This window comes from Mercenaria mercenaria, chromosome 6 (genome assembly GCF_021730395.1).
Source record: "Mercenaria mercenaria strain notata chromosome 6, MADL_Memer_1, whole genome shotgun sequence".
Lineage (NCBI taxonomy): Eukaryota > Metazoa > Mollusca > Bivalvia > Venerida > Veneridae > Mercenaria > Mercenaria mercenaria.
In genome coordinates, this window is record NC_069366.1 from 31,624,410 (window position 1) to 31,643,086 (window position 18,677).

The 18,677-nt window shown below is 37.9% G+C and overlaps 1 protein-coding gene across 1 annotated transcript; it reads right to left on the reverse strand.

Moving 5' to 3' along the window:
* Window positions 1-17,928: 17,928 nt before the first annotated feature.
* LOC123550567 (transcription intermediary factor 1-beta-like) lies at window positions 17,929-18,456 on the reverse strand. Its single transcript, XM_045338999.2, has one exon. It carries the CDS (start codon window positions 18,454-18,456, stop codon window positions 17,929-17,931), a length of 528 nt encoding a protein of 175 aa, XP_045194934.2.
* Window positions 18,457-18,677: the final 221 nt, after the last annotated feature.

An 18,677-nucleotide genomic window follows, 5' to 3' on the forward strand; every position in this document is an offset into this window, starting at 1 on the left:
ATGCCATACCCTTGAACGGATCTTCATGAAAGTTAGTCAGAATGTTCACCTTGATGATATCTAGGTCAGGTTTGAAACTGGGTCACGTGCCATCAAAAAGTAGGTCAGTAGGTCAAATAATAAAAAAAACCTTGTGACCTCTCTAGAGGCCATACTTTACATGAGATCTGTATGAAAGTTGGTCTGAATGTTCATCTTGATGATATCTAGGTCAAGTTTGAGACTGGGTCAACTGCGGTCAAAAACTAGGTCAGTAGGTCTAAAATTAGAAAAATCTTTTGACCTCTCTAGAGGCCATATTTTTCAATGGATCTTCATGAAAATTGGTCTGAATGTTCAATTTGATTATATCTAGGTCAGTTTCGAAACTGGGTCACATGCGGTCAAAAGCTAGGCTAGTAGGTATAAAAATAGAAAAACGTTGTGACCTCTCTAGAGGCCATATTTTTTCATGAGATCTTCATGAAAATTAGTGAGAATGTTCACCTTGATGATATCTAGCTCTCTTATTTCTTATCTGTATCAACGATCTACCTGAATCTGTTAAACACTCTAAAGTTCGACTCTTTGCCGATGACACGGCCATCTACCTTTCTCTGAATGTCTCTTCCCATTCAAGCCTACTACAGCAAGACTTAAGCAACTGGAATTCTGGGAAACAAAATGGGACATGAAATTCAATCCGTCTAAATGCCAAGTATTACAGATCACTAAGCGTAAAACACCTATACCAACACAGAACCTTTTACACAAAACCATCTTACAAACAGTACCATCTGCAAAATACCTTGGCATAACTATATCACACAACCTTACATGGAATGACCACATTGACAACATCACCAAAAAAGCAAATCAAACATTGGGTTTCCTAAGATGTAACATCAAAGTGCACTCAGAATGGTTAAAATCACAAGCATACAAAACACTTGTACGGCCCCAGCTGGAGTGCAGTTCCACTGTGTGGTCCCCCCACTCTGAAACTCTTATTGATTAGCTTGAGACTGTGCAGCGCAGGACTGCACGCTGGGCCAAGCGCGATTACGGCCGTACATCCAGTGTAGAAAACATGCTGACTTCCCTAAATTGGCGACACCTTGCACTCCGTCGCATTGACCAGCGCCTGGTTATGTTTTATAACATCTTGCATAACCAGGTCGCCATCCCACTACCGGACAACCTAACACCCAACACTAGATCTTCCAGAACCAGAACCACTCCTTCCCAGGCATTCGTTCAAGTTTCACCCTCATCCAACTATCATAAATTTTCATTCTTCCCTAGAACAGTATATCATTGGAATGCCTTGCCCTCAGATGTTGTCAACTCGTCTGGGCCAGGCTGTAATCCAGATTGAGCACATCTCACCTTAAATACACCTGCCCTATTTTTAACCTGTTTTTAACCATTCTCCTTCTTTCTTTTTACTACTACTTTTTTTTACTCATTTTAACATTCTTGCTAGTTGACGCGCAAAGTCTAGGTCCCCAGCAGGGGTTTGACTATATGGAAGATAGATAGATAGGTCAAGTTCAAAACAGGGTCAAGCCCGCCCGCTTAGCTCAGTAGGTAGAGCGTCGGTCTACGGATCGCGGGGTCGTGAGTTCGATCCTCGGGCGGGGCGTATGTTCTCCGTGACTATTTGATAAACGACATTGTGTCTGAAATCATTAGTCCTCCACCTCTGATTCATGTGGGGAAGTTGGCAGTTACTTACGGAGAACAGGTTTGTACTGGTACAGAATCCAGGAACACTGGTTAGGTTAACTGCCCGCCGTTACATGACTGAAATACTGTTGAAAAACGGCGTTAAACCCAAAACAAACAAACAAACAAAACAGGGTCACGTACCTTCAGAATTTTTAGCTCACACGTCACAAAGTGACAATGTGGGCTTTTGTGATCGCGCAGCGTCAGTGCCTGCGTGCGTAAACTTTTGCTTGTGACCACTCTAGAGGTCACATTTTTCATGGGATCTTTATGAAAGTTAGTCAGAATGTTTATCTTGATGATATCTAGGTCAAGTTCGAAACTGGGTCAACTGCGACCAAAAACTAGGTCAGTAGGTCTAAAAATAGAAAAACCTTGTGACCTCTCTAGAGGTCATACTTTTCAATGGATCTTCATGAAAGTTATTCAGAATGTTTACCTTGATGATATCTATGTTATGTTCGAAACCGGGTCACGTGCCTTCAAAAACTAGGTCAGTAGGTCAAATAATAATAAAAAACCTGTGACCTCTCTAGAGGCCATATTTTTCATGGTATCTGTATGAAATTTAGTCAGAATGTTCCTCTTGATGATATCTAGGTCAAGTTCGAAACTGAGTCAACTGCGGTCAAAAACTACGTCAGTAGTTCTAAAAATAGAAAAACCTTGTGACCACTCTAGAGGCCATACTTCTGAATGGATCTTCATGAAAATTGGTCAGAATGTTCACCTTGATGATATCTAGGTCAAGTTCGAAACTGGGTCACATGCCATCAATAACTAGGTCAGTAGGTTAAATAATATAAAAACCTTGTGACTTCTCTAGAGGCCATATTTTTCATGGGATCTATATGAAAATTGGTTAGAATTTTTATCTTGATGATATCTAGGTCAAGTTCGAAACTGTATCAACAGCGGTCAAAAACTAGGTCAGTAGGTCTAAAAATAGAAAAACCTTGTGACCTCTCTAGAGGCCATACTTTTCAATGGATCTTCATGAAAGTAAGTCAGAATGTTCACCTTGATGATATCTAGGTCAGGTTTGAAACTTGGTCACGTGTTGTCAAAAACTAGGTCAGTAGGTCAAATAATAGAAAAACCTTGTGACCTCTCTAGAGGCCATATTTTTCATGGGATCTGTATGAAAATTGGTCTGAAAGTTCATCTTGATGATATCTAGGTCAAGTTCGAAACCGGGTCACGTGCCTTCAAAAACTAGGTCAGTAGGTCAAATAATTAAAAAAAAAACCTGTAACCTCTCTAGAGGCCATATTTTTCATGGTATATTGTATAAAATTTAGTCAGAATGTTCCTCTTGATGATATCTAGGTCAAGTTCGAAACTAATTCAACTGCGGTCAAAAACTAGGTCAGTAGGTCTAAAAATAGAAAAACCTTGTGACCTCTCTAGAGGCCATACTTCTGAATGGATCTTCATGAAAATTGGTCAGAATGTTCACCTTGATGATATCTAGGTCAGTTTCGAAACTGGGTCACATGCGGTCAAAAACTAGGCCAGTAGGTATAAAAATAGAAAAACCTTGTGACCTCTCTAGAGGCCATATTTTTTCATGAGATCTTCATGAAAATTAGTGAGAATGTTCACCTTGATGATATCTAGCTCTCTTATTTCTTATCTGTATCAACGATCTACCTGAATCTGTTAAACACTCTAAAGTTCGACTCTTTGCCGATGACACGACCATCTACCTTTCTCTGAATGTCTCTTCCCATTCAAGCCTACTACAGCAAGACTTAAGCAACTGGAATTCTGGGAAACAAAATGGGACATGAAATTCAATCCGTCTAAATGCCAAGTATTACAGATCACTAAGCGTAAAACACCTATACCAACACAGTACCTTTTACACAAAACCATCTTACAAACAGTACCATCTGCAAAATACCTTGGCATAACTATATCACACAACCTTACATGGAATGACCACATTGACAACATCACCAAAAAAGCAAATCAAACATTGGGTTTCCTAAGATGTAACATCAAAGTGCACTCAGAATGGTTAAAATCACAAGCATACAAAACACTTGTACGGCCCCAGCTGGAGTGCAGTTCCACTGTGTGGTCCCCCCACTCTGAAACTCTTATTGATTAGCTTGAGACTGTGCAGCGCAGGACTGCACGCTGGGCCAAGCGCGATTACGGCCGTACATCCAGTGTAGAAAACATGCTGACTTCCCTAAATTGGCGACACCTTGCACTCCGTCGCATTGACCAGCGCCTGGTTATGTTTTATAACATCTTGCATAACCAGGTCGCCATCCCACTACCGGACTACCTAACCCCCAACACTAGGTCTTCCAGAACCAGAACCACTCATTCCCATGCATTCGTTCAAGTTTCACCCTCATCCAACTATCATAAATTTTCATTCTTTCCTAGAACAGTATATCATTGGAATGCCTTGCCCTCAGATGTTGTCAACTCGTCTGGGCCAGTGTTCAGTCAGGCTGTAATCCAGATTGAGCACATCTCACCTTAAATACACCTGCCCTATTTTTAACCTGTTTTTAACCATTCTCCTTCTTTCTTTTTACTACTACTTTTTTTTACTCATTTTAACATTCTTGCTAGTTGACGCGCAAAGTCTAGGTCCCCAGCAGGGGTTTGACTATATGGAAGATAGATAGATAGGTCAAGTTCAAAACAGGGTCGCGTACCTTCGAAAACTAGGTCAATAGGTCAAATAATAGAAAAACCTTGTGACCTCTCTAGAGGCCATATTTTTCAATGGATCTTCATGAAAATTGGTCAGAATTTTTAGCTCACATGTCACAAAGTGACAATGTGGGCTTTTGTGATCGCGCAGCGTCCGTGCCTGCGTGCGTAAACTTTTGCTTGTGACCACTCTAGAGGTCACATTTTTCATGGGATCTTTATGAAAGTTGGTCAGAATGTTTATCTTGATGATATCTAGGTCAAATTCGAAACTGGGTTAACTGCGATCAAAAACTAGGTCAGTAGGTCTAAAAATAGAAAAACCTTGTGACCTCTCTAGAGGTCATACTTTTCAATGGATCTTCATGAAAGTGATTCAGAATATTTACCTTGATGATATCTAGGTCAAGTTCGAAACCGGGTCACGTGCCTTCAAAAACTAGGTCAGTAGGTCAAATAATAAAAAAAAACCTGTGACCTCTCTAGAGGCCATATTTTTCATGGTATTTGTATGAAATTTAGTCAGAATGTTCCTCTTGATGATATCTAGGTCAAGTTCGAAACTGAGTCAACTGCGATCAAAACTAGGTCAGTAGGTCTAAAAATAGAAAAACCTTGTGACCTCTCTAGAGGCCATACTTCTGAATGGATCTTCATGAAAATTGGTCAGAATGTTCACCTAGATGATATCTAGGTCAAGTTTGAAACTGGGTCACATGCCATTAATAACTAGGTCAGTAGGTCAAATAACATAAAAACCTTGTGACTTCTCTAGAGGCCATATTTTTCATGGGATCTATATGAAAATTGGTCAGAATGTTTATCTTGATGATATCTAGGTCAAGTTTGAAACTGGATCAATAGCGATCAAAAACTAGGTCAGTAGGTCTAACAAATAGAAAAACCTTGTGACCTCTCTAGAGGCCATACTTTTCAATGGATCTTCATGAAAGTAAGTCAGAATGTTCATCTTGATGATATCTAGGTCAGGTTCGAAACTTGGTCACGTGTTGTCAAAAACTAGGTCAGTAGGTCAAATAATACAAAAACCTTGTGACCTCTCTAGAGGCCATATTTTTTTTAATGGGATCTGTATGAAAGTTGGTCTGAAAGTTCATCTTGATGATATCTAGGTTAAGTTCGAAACTGGATCAACTGCATCAAAAACTAGGTCAGTAGGTCTTTAAATAGAAAAACCTTGTGACCTCTCTAGAGGCCATACTTTTGAATGGATCTTCATGAAAATTGGTCAGAATGTTCACCTTAATGATATCTAGGTCAAGTTCGAAACTGGGTCACATGCTGTCAGTAACTAGGTCAGTAGGTCAAATAATAAAAAATCTCGTGACCTCTCTAGATGCCATATTTTTCAATGGATCTTCATGAAAATTGGTTAAAACTTTTATCTTGATCTCTAGGTCAGATTCAACACTGGGTCACATGAGCTCAAAAACTAGGTCACAATGTCAAATAATAGAAAAAAACGACATCATACTCGGTTTAAAACTGGGTCATGTGGGGACAGGTGAGCGATTCAGGACCATCATGGTCCTCTTGTTATCTTGATGATATCTAGGTCAAGTTCAAAACTGGGTCACATGAGCTCAAAAACTAGGTCACTATGTCAAATAATAGAAAAAACGACGTCATACTCAAAACTGGGTCATGTGGGAACAGGTAGGCGATTCAGGACCATCATGGTCCTCTTGTTTTTTTTTGGATTGGTCAATTTTCCTTAGAGTTATTGCCCTTGATTTAATAGAAAATGCCCAGAAATGTCCGTCCGTAGCCATTTCTCAGTAACTAGCAGGTAGAATTTCATGAAACTTGAAATAAACATGAACCAACATACTGCGATGATGTCCGTCAAGTTTTTTTTTCGATTTGTCAATATCCCTTAGAGTTATTGCCCTTGATTTAATGAAAAATGTCCGTCCGTAGCCATTTCTCAGTAACTAGCAGGTAGAATTTCATAAAACTTGAAATAAACATGAACCAACATACTGCGATGATGCCCGTCAAGTTTTTTTTGATTCAGTTTCCCCTCAGAGTTATTGCCCTTTAATTGTTTAAAAATCCACAGATTTGTACATAACAAACCATCCAATTGGTACAATTTCATTAAACTTCTTTCATTCTTTTCCATGAACATTTATTATAAACATGTAAAGTTGTGTACCCACACCTGGTTACCACCTTGCCTTGGTCACACCCGCTCCCCCTCCAACCCCCCCCCCCTCCAAAAAATTCATTCCTTTTTTAGCTAACCTGTCGCGTAGTGACAGGGTGAGCTTTTGTGATCACCCTTCGTCCGTCCGTCCGTCCACAATTTCCTTGTGAACACGATAGAGACCACATTTTGTATTTGATTTTAATCAAACTTGCACTCAACTTGTATGGGCATAATATCTCGGTTCCTTTCGAAAACTGGCCGGATCCCATCATGGGTTTCAGAGTTACGGCCCCTTAAAGGACCAAAATTTGCTATTTTGGCTCGTGCAGTCATATAGAGACTTCATTTATGGTTTGATTTGATACAAACTTGCAAAATATCTTCAACAACAATAAATTTTGGATTCCATGATGAATCTGTCAGATCCAATCATAGGTTCTGGAGTTATTAGCTCACAAGAGCCAAAGGCTCAGGGTAAGCTATTCTGATCACTCACTGTCCGTCGTCCGTTGTCCGTAAACTTTTACTTTAAACGACATCTCATAAACCGCTAGGCCAATTTCATCCAAACTTCACAGGAATATTCCTTGGGTGAAGCTCTACAAAAATTATTCAAAGAATTTAATTCCATGCAGAACTCTGGTTGCCATGGCAACCGAAAGGAAAAACTTTAAAAATCTTCTTCTCAAAAACTAGAAGCCTAGAGCTTAGATATTTGGTGTGAAGCATTGCCTAGTGGACCTCTACCAAGTGTGTTCAAATCATGACCCCGGGGTCAAAATTGACCCCGCCCCACGGGTCACTTGATTTTACATAGGGAAATCTTAAAAAATCTTCTTCTCAAAAACCAGAATCCCTAGAGCTTAGATATTTGACATGTAGCATTTCCTAGTGGACCTCTACTAAAAGTGTTCAAATCATGACCCCGGGGTCAAAATTGACCCCGCCCCAGGGGTCACTTGATTTTACATAGGTTTCTATAAGAAAATCTTCAAAATTTAAAAAAAAAATAAACCAGAAGGCCTAGAGCTTAGATATTTGACACGTAGCATTGCCTAGTGGACCTCTACAAAATTTATTCAAATCATGACCCCCGGGTTCAAAATTGACCCTGCCCCAGGGGTAACTTGATTTTACATAGGAAAATCTTCAAAAATTTTCTGAAAATAAACCGGAGGGCCTAGAGCTTAGATATTTCAAATGTAGCATTGCCTAGTAGACCTCTACAAAATTTATTCAAATCATGACCCCCGATGTCAAATTGACCCCGCCCCATGGGGTTACTTGATTGTACATAGAAAAATCTTCAAAATTTTCTTAAAATAAACCAGAAGTTCTAGAGCTTAGATATTTGACATGTAGCATGGCCTAGTGGACCTCTACAAAATTTGTTCAAATCATGACCCCCGATTCAAAATTGACCCCGCCCCAGGGGTCACTTGATTTTACATAGGCAATCTTCAAAATTTTTCTAAAAATAAACCAGAAGGCCTAGAGCTTAGATATTTCAAATGTAGCATTGCCTAGTGGACCTCTACAAAATTTGTTCAAATCATGATCCCCGGAGTCAAAATTGACCCTGCCCCAGGGGTCACTTGATTTTACATAGGAAAATCTTCAAAAAATTTCTAAAAATAAAGTAGAAGGCCTAAAGCTTAGATATTTCACATGTAGCATTGCCTAGTGGACCTCTACAAAATTTGTTCAAATCATGACCCCCGGGGTCAAATTGACCCTGCCCCATGTGGTTACTTGGTACATAGAAAAATCTTCATTTGCTAAAAATAAACCAGAAGTTCTAGAGCTTAGATATTTGACATGTAGCATGGCCTAGTGGACCTCTACAAAATTTGTTCAAATCATGACCCCCGATTCAAAATTGACCCCGCCCCAGGGGTCACTTGATTTTACATAGGCAATCTTCAAAATTTTTCTAAAAATAAACCAGAAGGCCTAGAGCTTAGATATTTCAAATGTAGCATTGCCTAGTGGACCTCTACAAAATTTGTGCAAATCATGATCCCCGGAGTCAAAATTGACCCTGCCCCAGGGGTCACTTGATTTTACATAGGAAAATCTTCAAAAAATTTCTAAAAATAAAGTAGAAGGCCTAAAGCTTAGATATTTCACATGTAGCATTGCCTAGTGGACCTCTACAAAATTTGTTCAAATCATGACCCCCGGGGTCAAATTGACCCTGCCCCATGTGGTTACTTGGTACATAGAAAAATCTTCATTTGCTAAAAATAAAGCAGAAGGCCTAGAGCTTAGATATTTGACATGTAGCATGACCTAGTAGACTTCTACAAAATTTGTTCAAATCATGACCCCTGGGGTCAAATTGACCCCGCCCCATGTGGTTACTTGATTGGACATAGAAAAATCTTCAAAATTTTCTAAAAATAAACCAGAAGGCCTAGAGCTAAGATATTTGACATGTATAATTGCCTAGTGGACCTCTACAAAATTTGTTCAAATTTTGCCCCCCCCCCCCCCCAGGGTCAAATTGACACAGCCCCAGGGGTTACTTGATTGTACATAGGGAAATCTTCATAAATTTGCTAAAAATAAACCAGAAGGCCTAGATCCTAGATATTTGATATTTAACATTACCTAGTAGACTTCTACAAACTTTGTTCAAATCATGACCCCCGGGGTAAAATTGGCCCCGCCCCAGGGGTTACTTGATTGTATATCGGAATATATTCCAAAAAATTTCTAAAAATCATCAGTTTGACATTTGAAATATGTAGCTCATATTACTCAGGTGAGCGATCCAGGGTCATCATGACCCTCTTGTTTTATATCTGATTACCTCCCCTGATTTTAATCAAAATGAATTTGTATCGGTAAGTACTTATAGCACTCATTTGAAATTTCATTATTGTCATTAGTTGGACTCAGACAATCAGAGTAGATAACTATTGACTGATTTTATGTCAAATTACCTCCCTTTATTTCGAATTAAAATGGGTATATCTCCGTAAATAATGAAGATACTGATCTGAAATTTCATTTATGCCATCAGATGGACTTGGACAATCAGTGAAGATACATAATGACTGAATTTATGACAAATTAACTCCCTTTTTCGTTTATTTAAATGAATAAACCTAGCAGCTTCTAATGATATTGGTTTGAAACATTATTTATGTCTTCCATGGTAAGAAATTTCTACTGTTTCTTACTTTTCTAATATATTGTTGTAAAAGCTTGTACTCTGTATCTTCTACATGCATTTATCAATGCATGATTACCTCCCCTGATTTTGATAAAAATGGATTTATCTCAGTAAGTATTTATAGGGCTTATTTGAAATTTCATTATTGTCATTAGCTGGACTGAGACAATCAGGGTAGATACCTATGGACTGATTTGATGTCAAATTACCTCCTTTTGTTTCAAATTAAAATGGGTGTATCCCAGTAACCAATAAAGATACTGACTTGAAATGTCATTTATGCCATCAGATGGACTCGGACAATCAGGTTAGATAACTTTTAACTGAATTTATGACAAACTACCTCCCTTTATTTTATGTAAATGAATATACCTCGGCAGCATCTAATGTGATTGGTTTTAAATGTTACTTAAGTCTTCCAGGGTAAGGAATAGTCGTGCTAGTACAAAAAAACAGCATTTGAGCCAAGGATCCTCAAACTTAGTATGGAGATTGGCTATGTCTAGTATGTGACCCATAGGTCAAAAGGGAATGTTACAAGGAAATATTTATCCTGATGATATTATTAGCTCACCTGTCACGTAGTGACGGGGTGAGCTTTTGTGATCGCCTTTCGTCCGTCGTCCGTCCATCATCCGTCCACAATTTCTTGTGAACATCATAGAGACCACATTTTGCAAGCAATTTTGATCAAACTTGTACAAAACTTGTATTGGCATGATATCTCGGTTCCTCTCGAAAACTGGCCAGATCCCATTATGGGTTCTAGAGTTATTGCCCCTTAAAGGGTCAGAATTTGTGTGTGTGCGTGCGTCAACAATTTCTTGTCTGCATGATTTTATTTTAACCAAACTTGCATACAACTTGTATCCCCATAAGATCTTGGTTCTTTTCTTGAACTGGCCAGATCCAATTACGGGTTCCAGAGTTATGGCCCCTGAAAGGGCCAAAATTAGCTATTTTGACCTTGTCTGCACAATAGCAGCTTCATTTATGATTTGATTTTAACCAAACTTGCACACAACTTGTATCATCATAAGATCTTGGTTTATTTCTTGAACTGGCCAGATTCCATTATGGGTTCCAGAGTTATGGCCCCTGATAGGGCCGGAATTAGCTATTTTGAACTAGTCTGCACAATAGCAGCTTCATATATGATTTGAATTTAATCAAACTTGCACAAACTTGTGTCACCATAAGATCTTGGTTCATTTCTTGAACCGGCCAGATCCCATAATGGGTTCCAGAGTTATGGCTCATGAATGGGCCAAAATTAGCTATGATGACCTTGTCTGCACAATAGCAGCTTCATTTATGATTTGACTTTAACCAAACTTGCACACAACTTGTATCACCATAAGATCTCAATTCCTTTTTATACGCCCGAAGGGATGTAATATGTTATCGCCTCGGTGTCCGTCTGTCTGTCTCTCTGTTGGTTAGCAATTTCCCTTCCGCTCTGTAACTTTTGAACCCCTGGAAGGATTTCAAAGATACCTGACACAAATGTTCACCTCATCGAAAGGACGTGCAGAGCACATGTTTCGGATGGCTCACTTCAAGGTCAAGGTCACACTTAGGGGTCAAATGTCATATGACTGTTTTGTGTGTATATTGCTCTGCATTTGTGTTGCATTACAGTGCTCTTGGTTTTATTTGGTAGAGCCTTCTTCACTTATAATAATTTTTTTTAATTACTTCCCTTTTATGTTACTATAAATAGCTTTTTGTCCTTAAGTGCAATGATAACAGGTGAGCGATATAGGGCCATTATGGCCCTCTTGTAAGTGTATGTCTATGTGAACTATGTCAAAACATGATCTTGTCATTAAGAGCAATGGTACTCAGGTGAGCGGTATAGGGCCATCATGGCCCTCTTGTATTATTCTTTTTTTCAATTTTTTACCTTCCATGAATATTTATCAACATGCGAAGTTGTACCGTTCCCAACCTCACTCCTCCACCCAGCCATGCCCACCACCCCGATCATGCACACCCCCCCACCCTCCCCCCATTTTTAGCTCGACTTTTCGAAGCAAAAAGTAGAGCTATTGTACTCGCCCTGGTGTCGGCGTTGGTTAAAGTTTTTCATAAAGTCAAATATCTCTGTTACTATCAAAGCTATTGACCTGAAACTTAAAATAGTTATTTACTATCAAAGTCTACACTAGGAGAAACAATCCCCATAACTCTGGTTTGAATTTTGACAGAGTAATGCCCCTTTTTAACTTAGAATTTTTGGTTAAAGTTTTTGATAAAGTCAAATATCTCTGTTACTATCAAAGCTATTGACTTGAAACTTAAAATACTTATTTACCATCAAAGTCTACACCAGGAAAAACAATCCCCATAACTCTGATTTGAATTTTGACAGAATAATGGCCGTTTTTAACTTAGAATTTTTTGTTAAATTTTTTGATAAAGTCAAATATCTCTGTTACTATTAAAGCTTTTGACTTGAAACTCAAAATAGTTATTTACTATCAAAGTCTACACAAGAGACACAATTCCCATAACTCTGATCTGAATTTTGACAGAGTTATGTCCCTTTTTAACTTGGTTTTCTTTACTGGCAAAGCTCTTATTCAGAGTCAAGCAATGAGAAAAATCGAGCGCACTGTCTTACGGACAGCTCTTGTTTTTCTTTCATTTTTAACTTTCCATCAATATTCAGTATTTATAATCAACATGTGAAGTTTTGTACCCCCACCCCACGCCCTCTCCCAAAAAAAGGATTTTATTTTGTGTTAAAATGATATTGACTAATGAAACTATTTGCTTCTTGGTAACATCCTTAACTTTTTGCCAGATGTATTTTTTTTGCCATTCCTCACAACAAACCCTTTCGGCGGGGGATACCAATTCATCGAATTTGCTTGTTTATTTTCTTTTGCACGAACTTTTGTGGTCTCGGCCAAAACCAAAAAATTGTAGGATTTTTTGTGGATTTCAACTTCTGGACATAAAATCAATTGGATTTTGTTTCTTTTTCGTTTAGATTCAATTTTGTAGATTGAATCAGTCACGAAAATTAGCCCCGACCCCCTCCTTCCCGCAAATATTAATGATTTCAGTCTGCTAGTTTTGACTCGGTGTCTGAGTAAGTGCAAGGTATCAACAAAGGTTGGCTAAAGAAACATTTTTGATTTAACCATATTTTATTGCTAATATATACATGCAAGTAGATACATATAATTACAACGGGCTTGGCAACAACGGTTCTATCAACATTAAGCCCTGCCCAGTAAATGTATATGTATGTGTATTCAAGTAGCAACATTTAAATAAGAAAAAAACACCAAAATGTTTCAGCTAGGTTGGGTCGGGTAACCATAAACAAACGGTGCTATTAAATGGTAGTCGAAAATCCCAAATCCACGGCGTCGCCTCAGCTGTACATAATTTTTTGTGTTGAGAATGGATTTTGGGGGAAATAATAAAAACAACAGAATATCTGAATAGGTATTTATGTCTCCCACCACACAGTGGTGTGGGAGACGTATTGATTTACTCCTGTCTATGTGTCTGTCAGTCTGTCTGTCACAAAGCTTGTCCGCACTCTAAGTCGAACATTTCTCATCCGATCTTCACCAAACTTGAACAAAATGTGTTTGACCATAAGTCCTCGGCCAAGCTTGATAATTCGCCAAATCGCCGAATTTCAGAATTATGACCCTTGATTTACCTAAAGTCAGCCTTTTCACTCTTCAAAGGTATATTAAAATGAGTAAACAGTATAAAAAGACTGACTTACTATCTAGGTGATTAGGCAGTTGTGGGAGACATGCGCTTTTCTCAAAAGCAGCTCTAGTGTGATTGTGAGACTGGTACGTTAGAGTATATTTGATCATTTAGGAAAATAAATGGGGCCAATAAATTAAATATGCTGGGTTCTATTCATAGGAGCACTTGATGCCATGATGCAGCCTTGGAGGCAATATATAAACAGGTTTTTTTCCCACCCAACCCACGTGTGGTTACAGCTTTCACAAACTAGTTCCTTTTTGGAAGAGTCAGATTGCATCATTTTGGCCATGTTTGACAAATATCGATGCAAGTTTCAATATTTTGTTCAAGAAATGGAAAGCATAAAATTTATGTCGTTGTATCGCGATCGGGGAAAACGATGGTTATTCACCAAACATCCATTAACATTCGACATGTCAGCTTATAGTTCGCTTAAAATCCATTTGAAAATATGTGATGCCATTTTAATTGCATCTTGACAGTAAAGATGCTGGTTTGAAGGACAGTGTCAAAAGTTTATAACAGAGAGCAAGCAAAATAATGAAAAAGTATCACTGTAAACAAGCGGTCTAGTTTCCAAACTGGTGTTACCTATATAGTATCTAAGTAGGTACTTTACTACATTTTGTATTTTTTCCTGATCAGGACAAGTCTGGCCATTGGCACCAGAGTAATGAACTACCTTGTAGGTATCACATATGATTTTAATTTTACCAAGACGTATCCAAAAATTACGAAAACTTGTACAGAAAATAATCAAAAAGCCATCATATATGCTGTTTATCAATGCATTTTGGATGGTCCTTGTTCTTTCGATGGCCTCGGGAGGGTGGAACATATTATTGTCACTATGCACGTATGTCTGTGAGTCTGTCATTCTGTCCAGGCAAAAGAAGAAGCGCAAAGTGGAAAAAGTATTCTTTTACCAGATAAGGGCCAACACATACTACGAATGTTCTGTAGTAAGTTAATAAACAATATATGAGGGTTTTGCCAGAATGGCTTTTTAGATTTTATTATGCCCCCGGCATCTACTGATGCGGGAGGCATATAGTGATTGTCCTGTCCGTCCGTCCGAGGTTAACCAAATGGGACCGTTTCGTCTAGCATCAATACGTTCCCCTAACTAGAATGACTTGATACTAATGCAGATGTAACCTGTGACTATTTCTCATCTTCAGACATCACCTGACCTCAGTTTGACCTTGACCTTGAACTTGATTTCGTTTTGGACTTAGGTTGCTTTGTATCGACAAGGATGCCACCGGGGCATCAAGCGTTTATTGAACGCATCTCCTTGTTTTTGAATATGTTTTAGTAAATTTTAAATCAATGTAACATTACCCTGGTGCCAGTGAGCCTGACAAAAATGTCGGCCAGCTTTCAATGAAATAAAATAGGTACACAACATCAATGATATTAAGGGTCAGGCGCACACTGTGTTAGAAATTTAAAACGTGTAGGATCCAAACTCGTCGGAAGAAAGACGCTGTCAGTTCAGAAAAGTTTGTATATCAGGATAGTGGTGACATTGTTGATTGAGGGATTCAGTAATGTCGCAGGTTGTATATGTATGAACGAAGTCAGTAATTGCGCTGCAATAGAGAATTCAATTCAGACCATGCAGTCATAAAAATAAGGACATAGCAAAACATGTTTATAGCGACGGTTCAGAAATAGTTATTGCAAAGCATGTCCACTCTTGAGTTACAAAGATATTTGTCTCTGAGAGCAAAGATAATAGGTTAGATAATGTTGGTAAGTTGAAAGAAGTGTTGCATTGGAAATTTAACTTGGTATGCACTCTTTAAGCCGGGCAGGTAGCCAACACGTCTTGCGTATCAGACAAATACTTAAAGAGACACTGTCGTTGAAAGACCGATGTTGCAAAGGATGGTTACGTAACAAAACTTTAGAAAACGAAACTATTGAAAGTATGGAGAATTTAAGAGTATTTCAGACTTGCAAATGTTGCATATTGAGAGTAATTTTATTAATGAAGATCCCTTTTCAGTCCATTTATATCTTGTATTTTTGCATAAATGCGTCTAACAGTACTTCTCTATTGTTAGACAGGACGTTTTCTTCCACACTACCGCGTATTGCGGAGTAACTTTGTTCTGGCGTTTATTGTTATTCAAAACTGCTTTGAATGCTAGATACATGGATTTCATGAACATTTACAATGTCATTCTTCGTATTGAAAAATCCAAAAAGGTAAAACAACAAAACAATCTTTATTTGAATCTGAAAAATCTATTTACATATTTTGATAAAAACACGTTTTTTGTTGTGCACACCTTTGCTTAACCGCAAAATTAATTCAAAAATGAAATATCTGTAGTTCTTTGTCATTTTCGTCACACGACAATGCAAACTGGTCCACAAACAGTCATATATTACATTGCGCATGTGCAGACTTACATTGTCAATTTTTCCCTTTGGACTGATATCAGCTGTGCCATCGGTTTTTATCCCGCTATGCTACAAAGCAATTGTCACCCAGATACATGTTCATTGTGTGCTTAAGTTGTATTGAACATACACGGGTGTCTCTTTTACTTGAAGTTTCTTTTCCTAGTTTCGATGAAAATTCTCTGTTTTTTCAAAGGACGTGGTTCACGTATTCCTTTGATATTGAACTTGAACTTTCGGGCGATATATGGCATACACATAGATATGTATCGTTAAAAGTACCAAAGTATTCTTTCTTTATATTGTAACTAACAAACAATTTGACATGACTTTGCTATAAATTTTAAAACTGATATATTTGCCAGTTATAACTATGCATTTAGGAAGCTGAAAAATTGTAAAAAAAGATACAACTTCTTGATTTCCACAATCAACAACATAAAAACTAGTAATAATCAGTGTTGCTCATGTAATGGTTACTTCATGTTTATTGAAAGTATTGTAAACATTTAAGTATGTATCTATTAAATTTCGTTTCACAATTGTAAATATATTCACATACGTGCATATCATAGTTTTCATTTATATTTACAATGTCTTTCTTTATATTGAAGTATACTATAGAAAAAGGAACAAAAATATCTGTTATAATTATTAAAAGCCTACTAAAACACACATTTATTTTGTATGTGCACATGTGCAGTCTTGAATTATGCGAATGCAACTCTATCTGAATTTTAAAACTCGCACAGCAATAAAACACTCGTAATTTTAAAACCACACTCGAAATTTAAATACGAAAGATCTTTAGTTCTTTGTCATTTTCATCACACAACAATGCAAATTTGTCCATTTTCGTATTGAAACAAACTGTCATAAATTTCACTGCGCATGTACAGACCTGCATTGTGTGGATTAATTTCCCTTTCGGACTGATCAGCTGTATCATTGATTGATCCTCTGCTCGCATCGGTAAATATATATTTCCTTCTGCGTCTAATGCCAAAGAACCTACCAGAGACTCGGTAAGCTTGTATTCGAATACAGTGCAGCCTTCCATGATTGTTGCAATTAAAGTGGAACCATCAGTCACATATAGAATCTTCGAGTCACTTTCAAAAACGATATAGCGTTTCCGGTAACTAGCCGTTTTGAGCACTCTATCCATATTGCTCAACTGAAAGGAATCTACTTGTTTTCCATTAAGATTCAGAAACTCCACCAAACCCGTGTCTGACAACACAACTAACGACTGGATACGGGCATCATATGCCAGTCCAATAATATCTCTTTTGACTGAAATCTTATTTGTGCGCTGTAAGACTCTCTGTGTAGGGTCAAGTTGATATAGATACAGGCAACTGTAGTATTCTTCATCAGTAACTGCTACTGCTATTGTTCTGTCGTCGACTTTAGCAAATATAGTCTTGTTTTTATGTTGCACATTAGTTTGAATCTGTTCTGGCGGCCCACTTATATGAATTAAAACATCCGTTTTATCCCGCATTGCAACAACAAGAAAATTGTCAAGCCATATGCACCCAGATACATGTTCATTCTGTACTTGAGATGTATTGAATCCATACGGCAGTCCCTTTTTTAGAAAAAATTCTTTTCCTAGTTTCAATGGATATTCACTATTTTTCACAGGACATGGCTCACGTATTCCTTGGATATCGCAATGGGGCAATGGAACATTGGCTGTCTTCACATCTACCTCAATAAACTTCTTTAAACACTGCTCTACTGCATAAGTAGACGATATCTCTTTGATAACAAGTTCCTTTGCGTTGGCACTCTCTCGTAGACCTTTCAGTTTCTTTTTAAATGCTTTCAGTTCAAGACGCATTTCTCGTTCTGTTAGATAGACATGCACGTCTTTACCTAGGCGTCTTACTGTTTCAAGCTTCCGGATCGATATATTCAACTCTTCCTGGTAACTTTGTATTTCATCCTTTTGAGAGGAAATACTTTTCGTGATAGTGTCTCGACTTTTCCCAGAATCCATCGTTATTTTATCTTCTCATCTTTGATATGCTGCGTCCATGTTTTTCTTCAATGTTTCCAATGCTTGAGTACAAGCTTCCTTTGTTTTATCTATTTTCACTTGCTCTTTCACTTCATGGTGCATGAGCAAATCGGCGTGCTTGTTAAACTCTTTTAAAACATCTTCAGTGGAAGTGGATGCGTTTTGGCTGGCCTTTTCCATTTCTTCTGCAAGAGAAACAACATCCTCGCATTTACGGTGTCTGACAATAGCACACTCATTACAACACAATTGATCATGATCTTTGCACAAGTATTTTATCTTTTTGTCTGTATGGACTGAACACTGCGTAAGTCGTTTAAGAGTATTAAATGCTTCTTCATCTTTCACGTCGCTGATACTTTGGATAGTGTGACTTGAAGAAGCTTTATTCCTCTTATGATGTTTGTTACAGTTATCACAAAGTCTTTCGCTACACTGAAGACAAAAAGCATTTGCTGAGGAATCCGTGTTACCACGCAGACAACTGTCACATAACAGAATAATTTCGAATTTCGTTTCCATGTTCTCTGCTGAAGCTGCTCAAGTATTTTGTATTTTATATAGATACTGTTTGAATTACCACCGTTCATTTCATAATAAATTCGTTCAATATTTTGATTAAAGCACAGTCAGGTACCATTCCCAATAGCAACTTAATCTATAACTGGTACTTACACTTCTAATGCTGTTTACCTGTATCGAATATGTTCCTTTTTATCAATATGTAAATATGGTGAATAGTT

Excerpts from the sequence above, each read along its gene's own strand:
- LOC123550567 (XM_045338999.2), bottom strand. The coding sequence starts at position 18,456 with ATGGAAACGAAATTCGAAATTATTCTGTTATGTGACAGTTGTCTGCGT.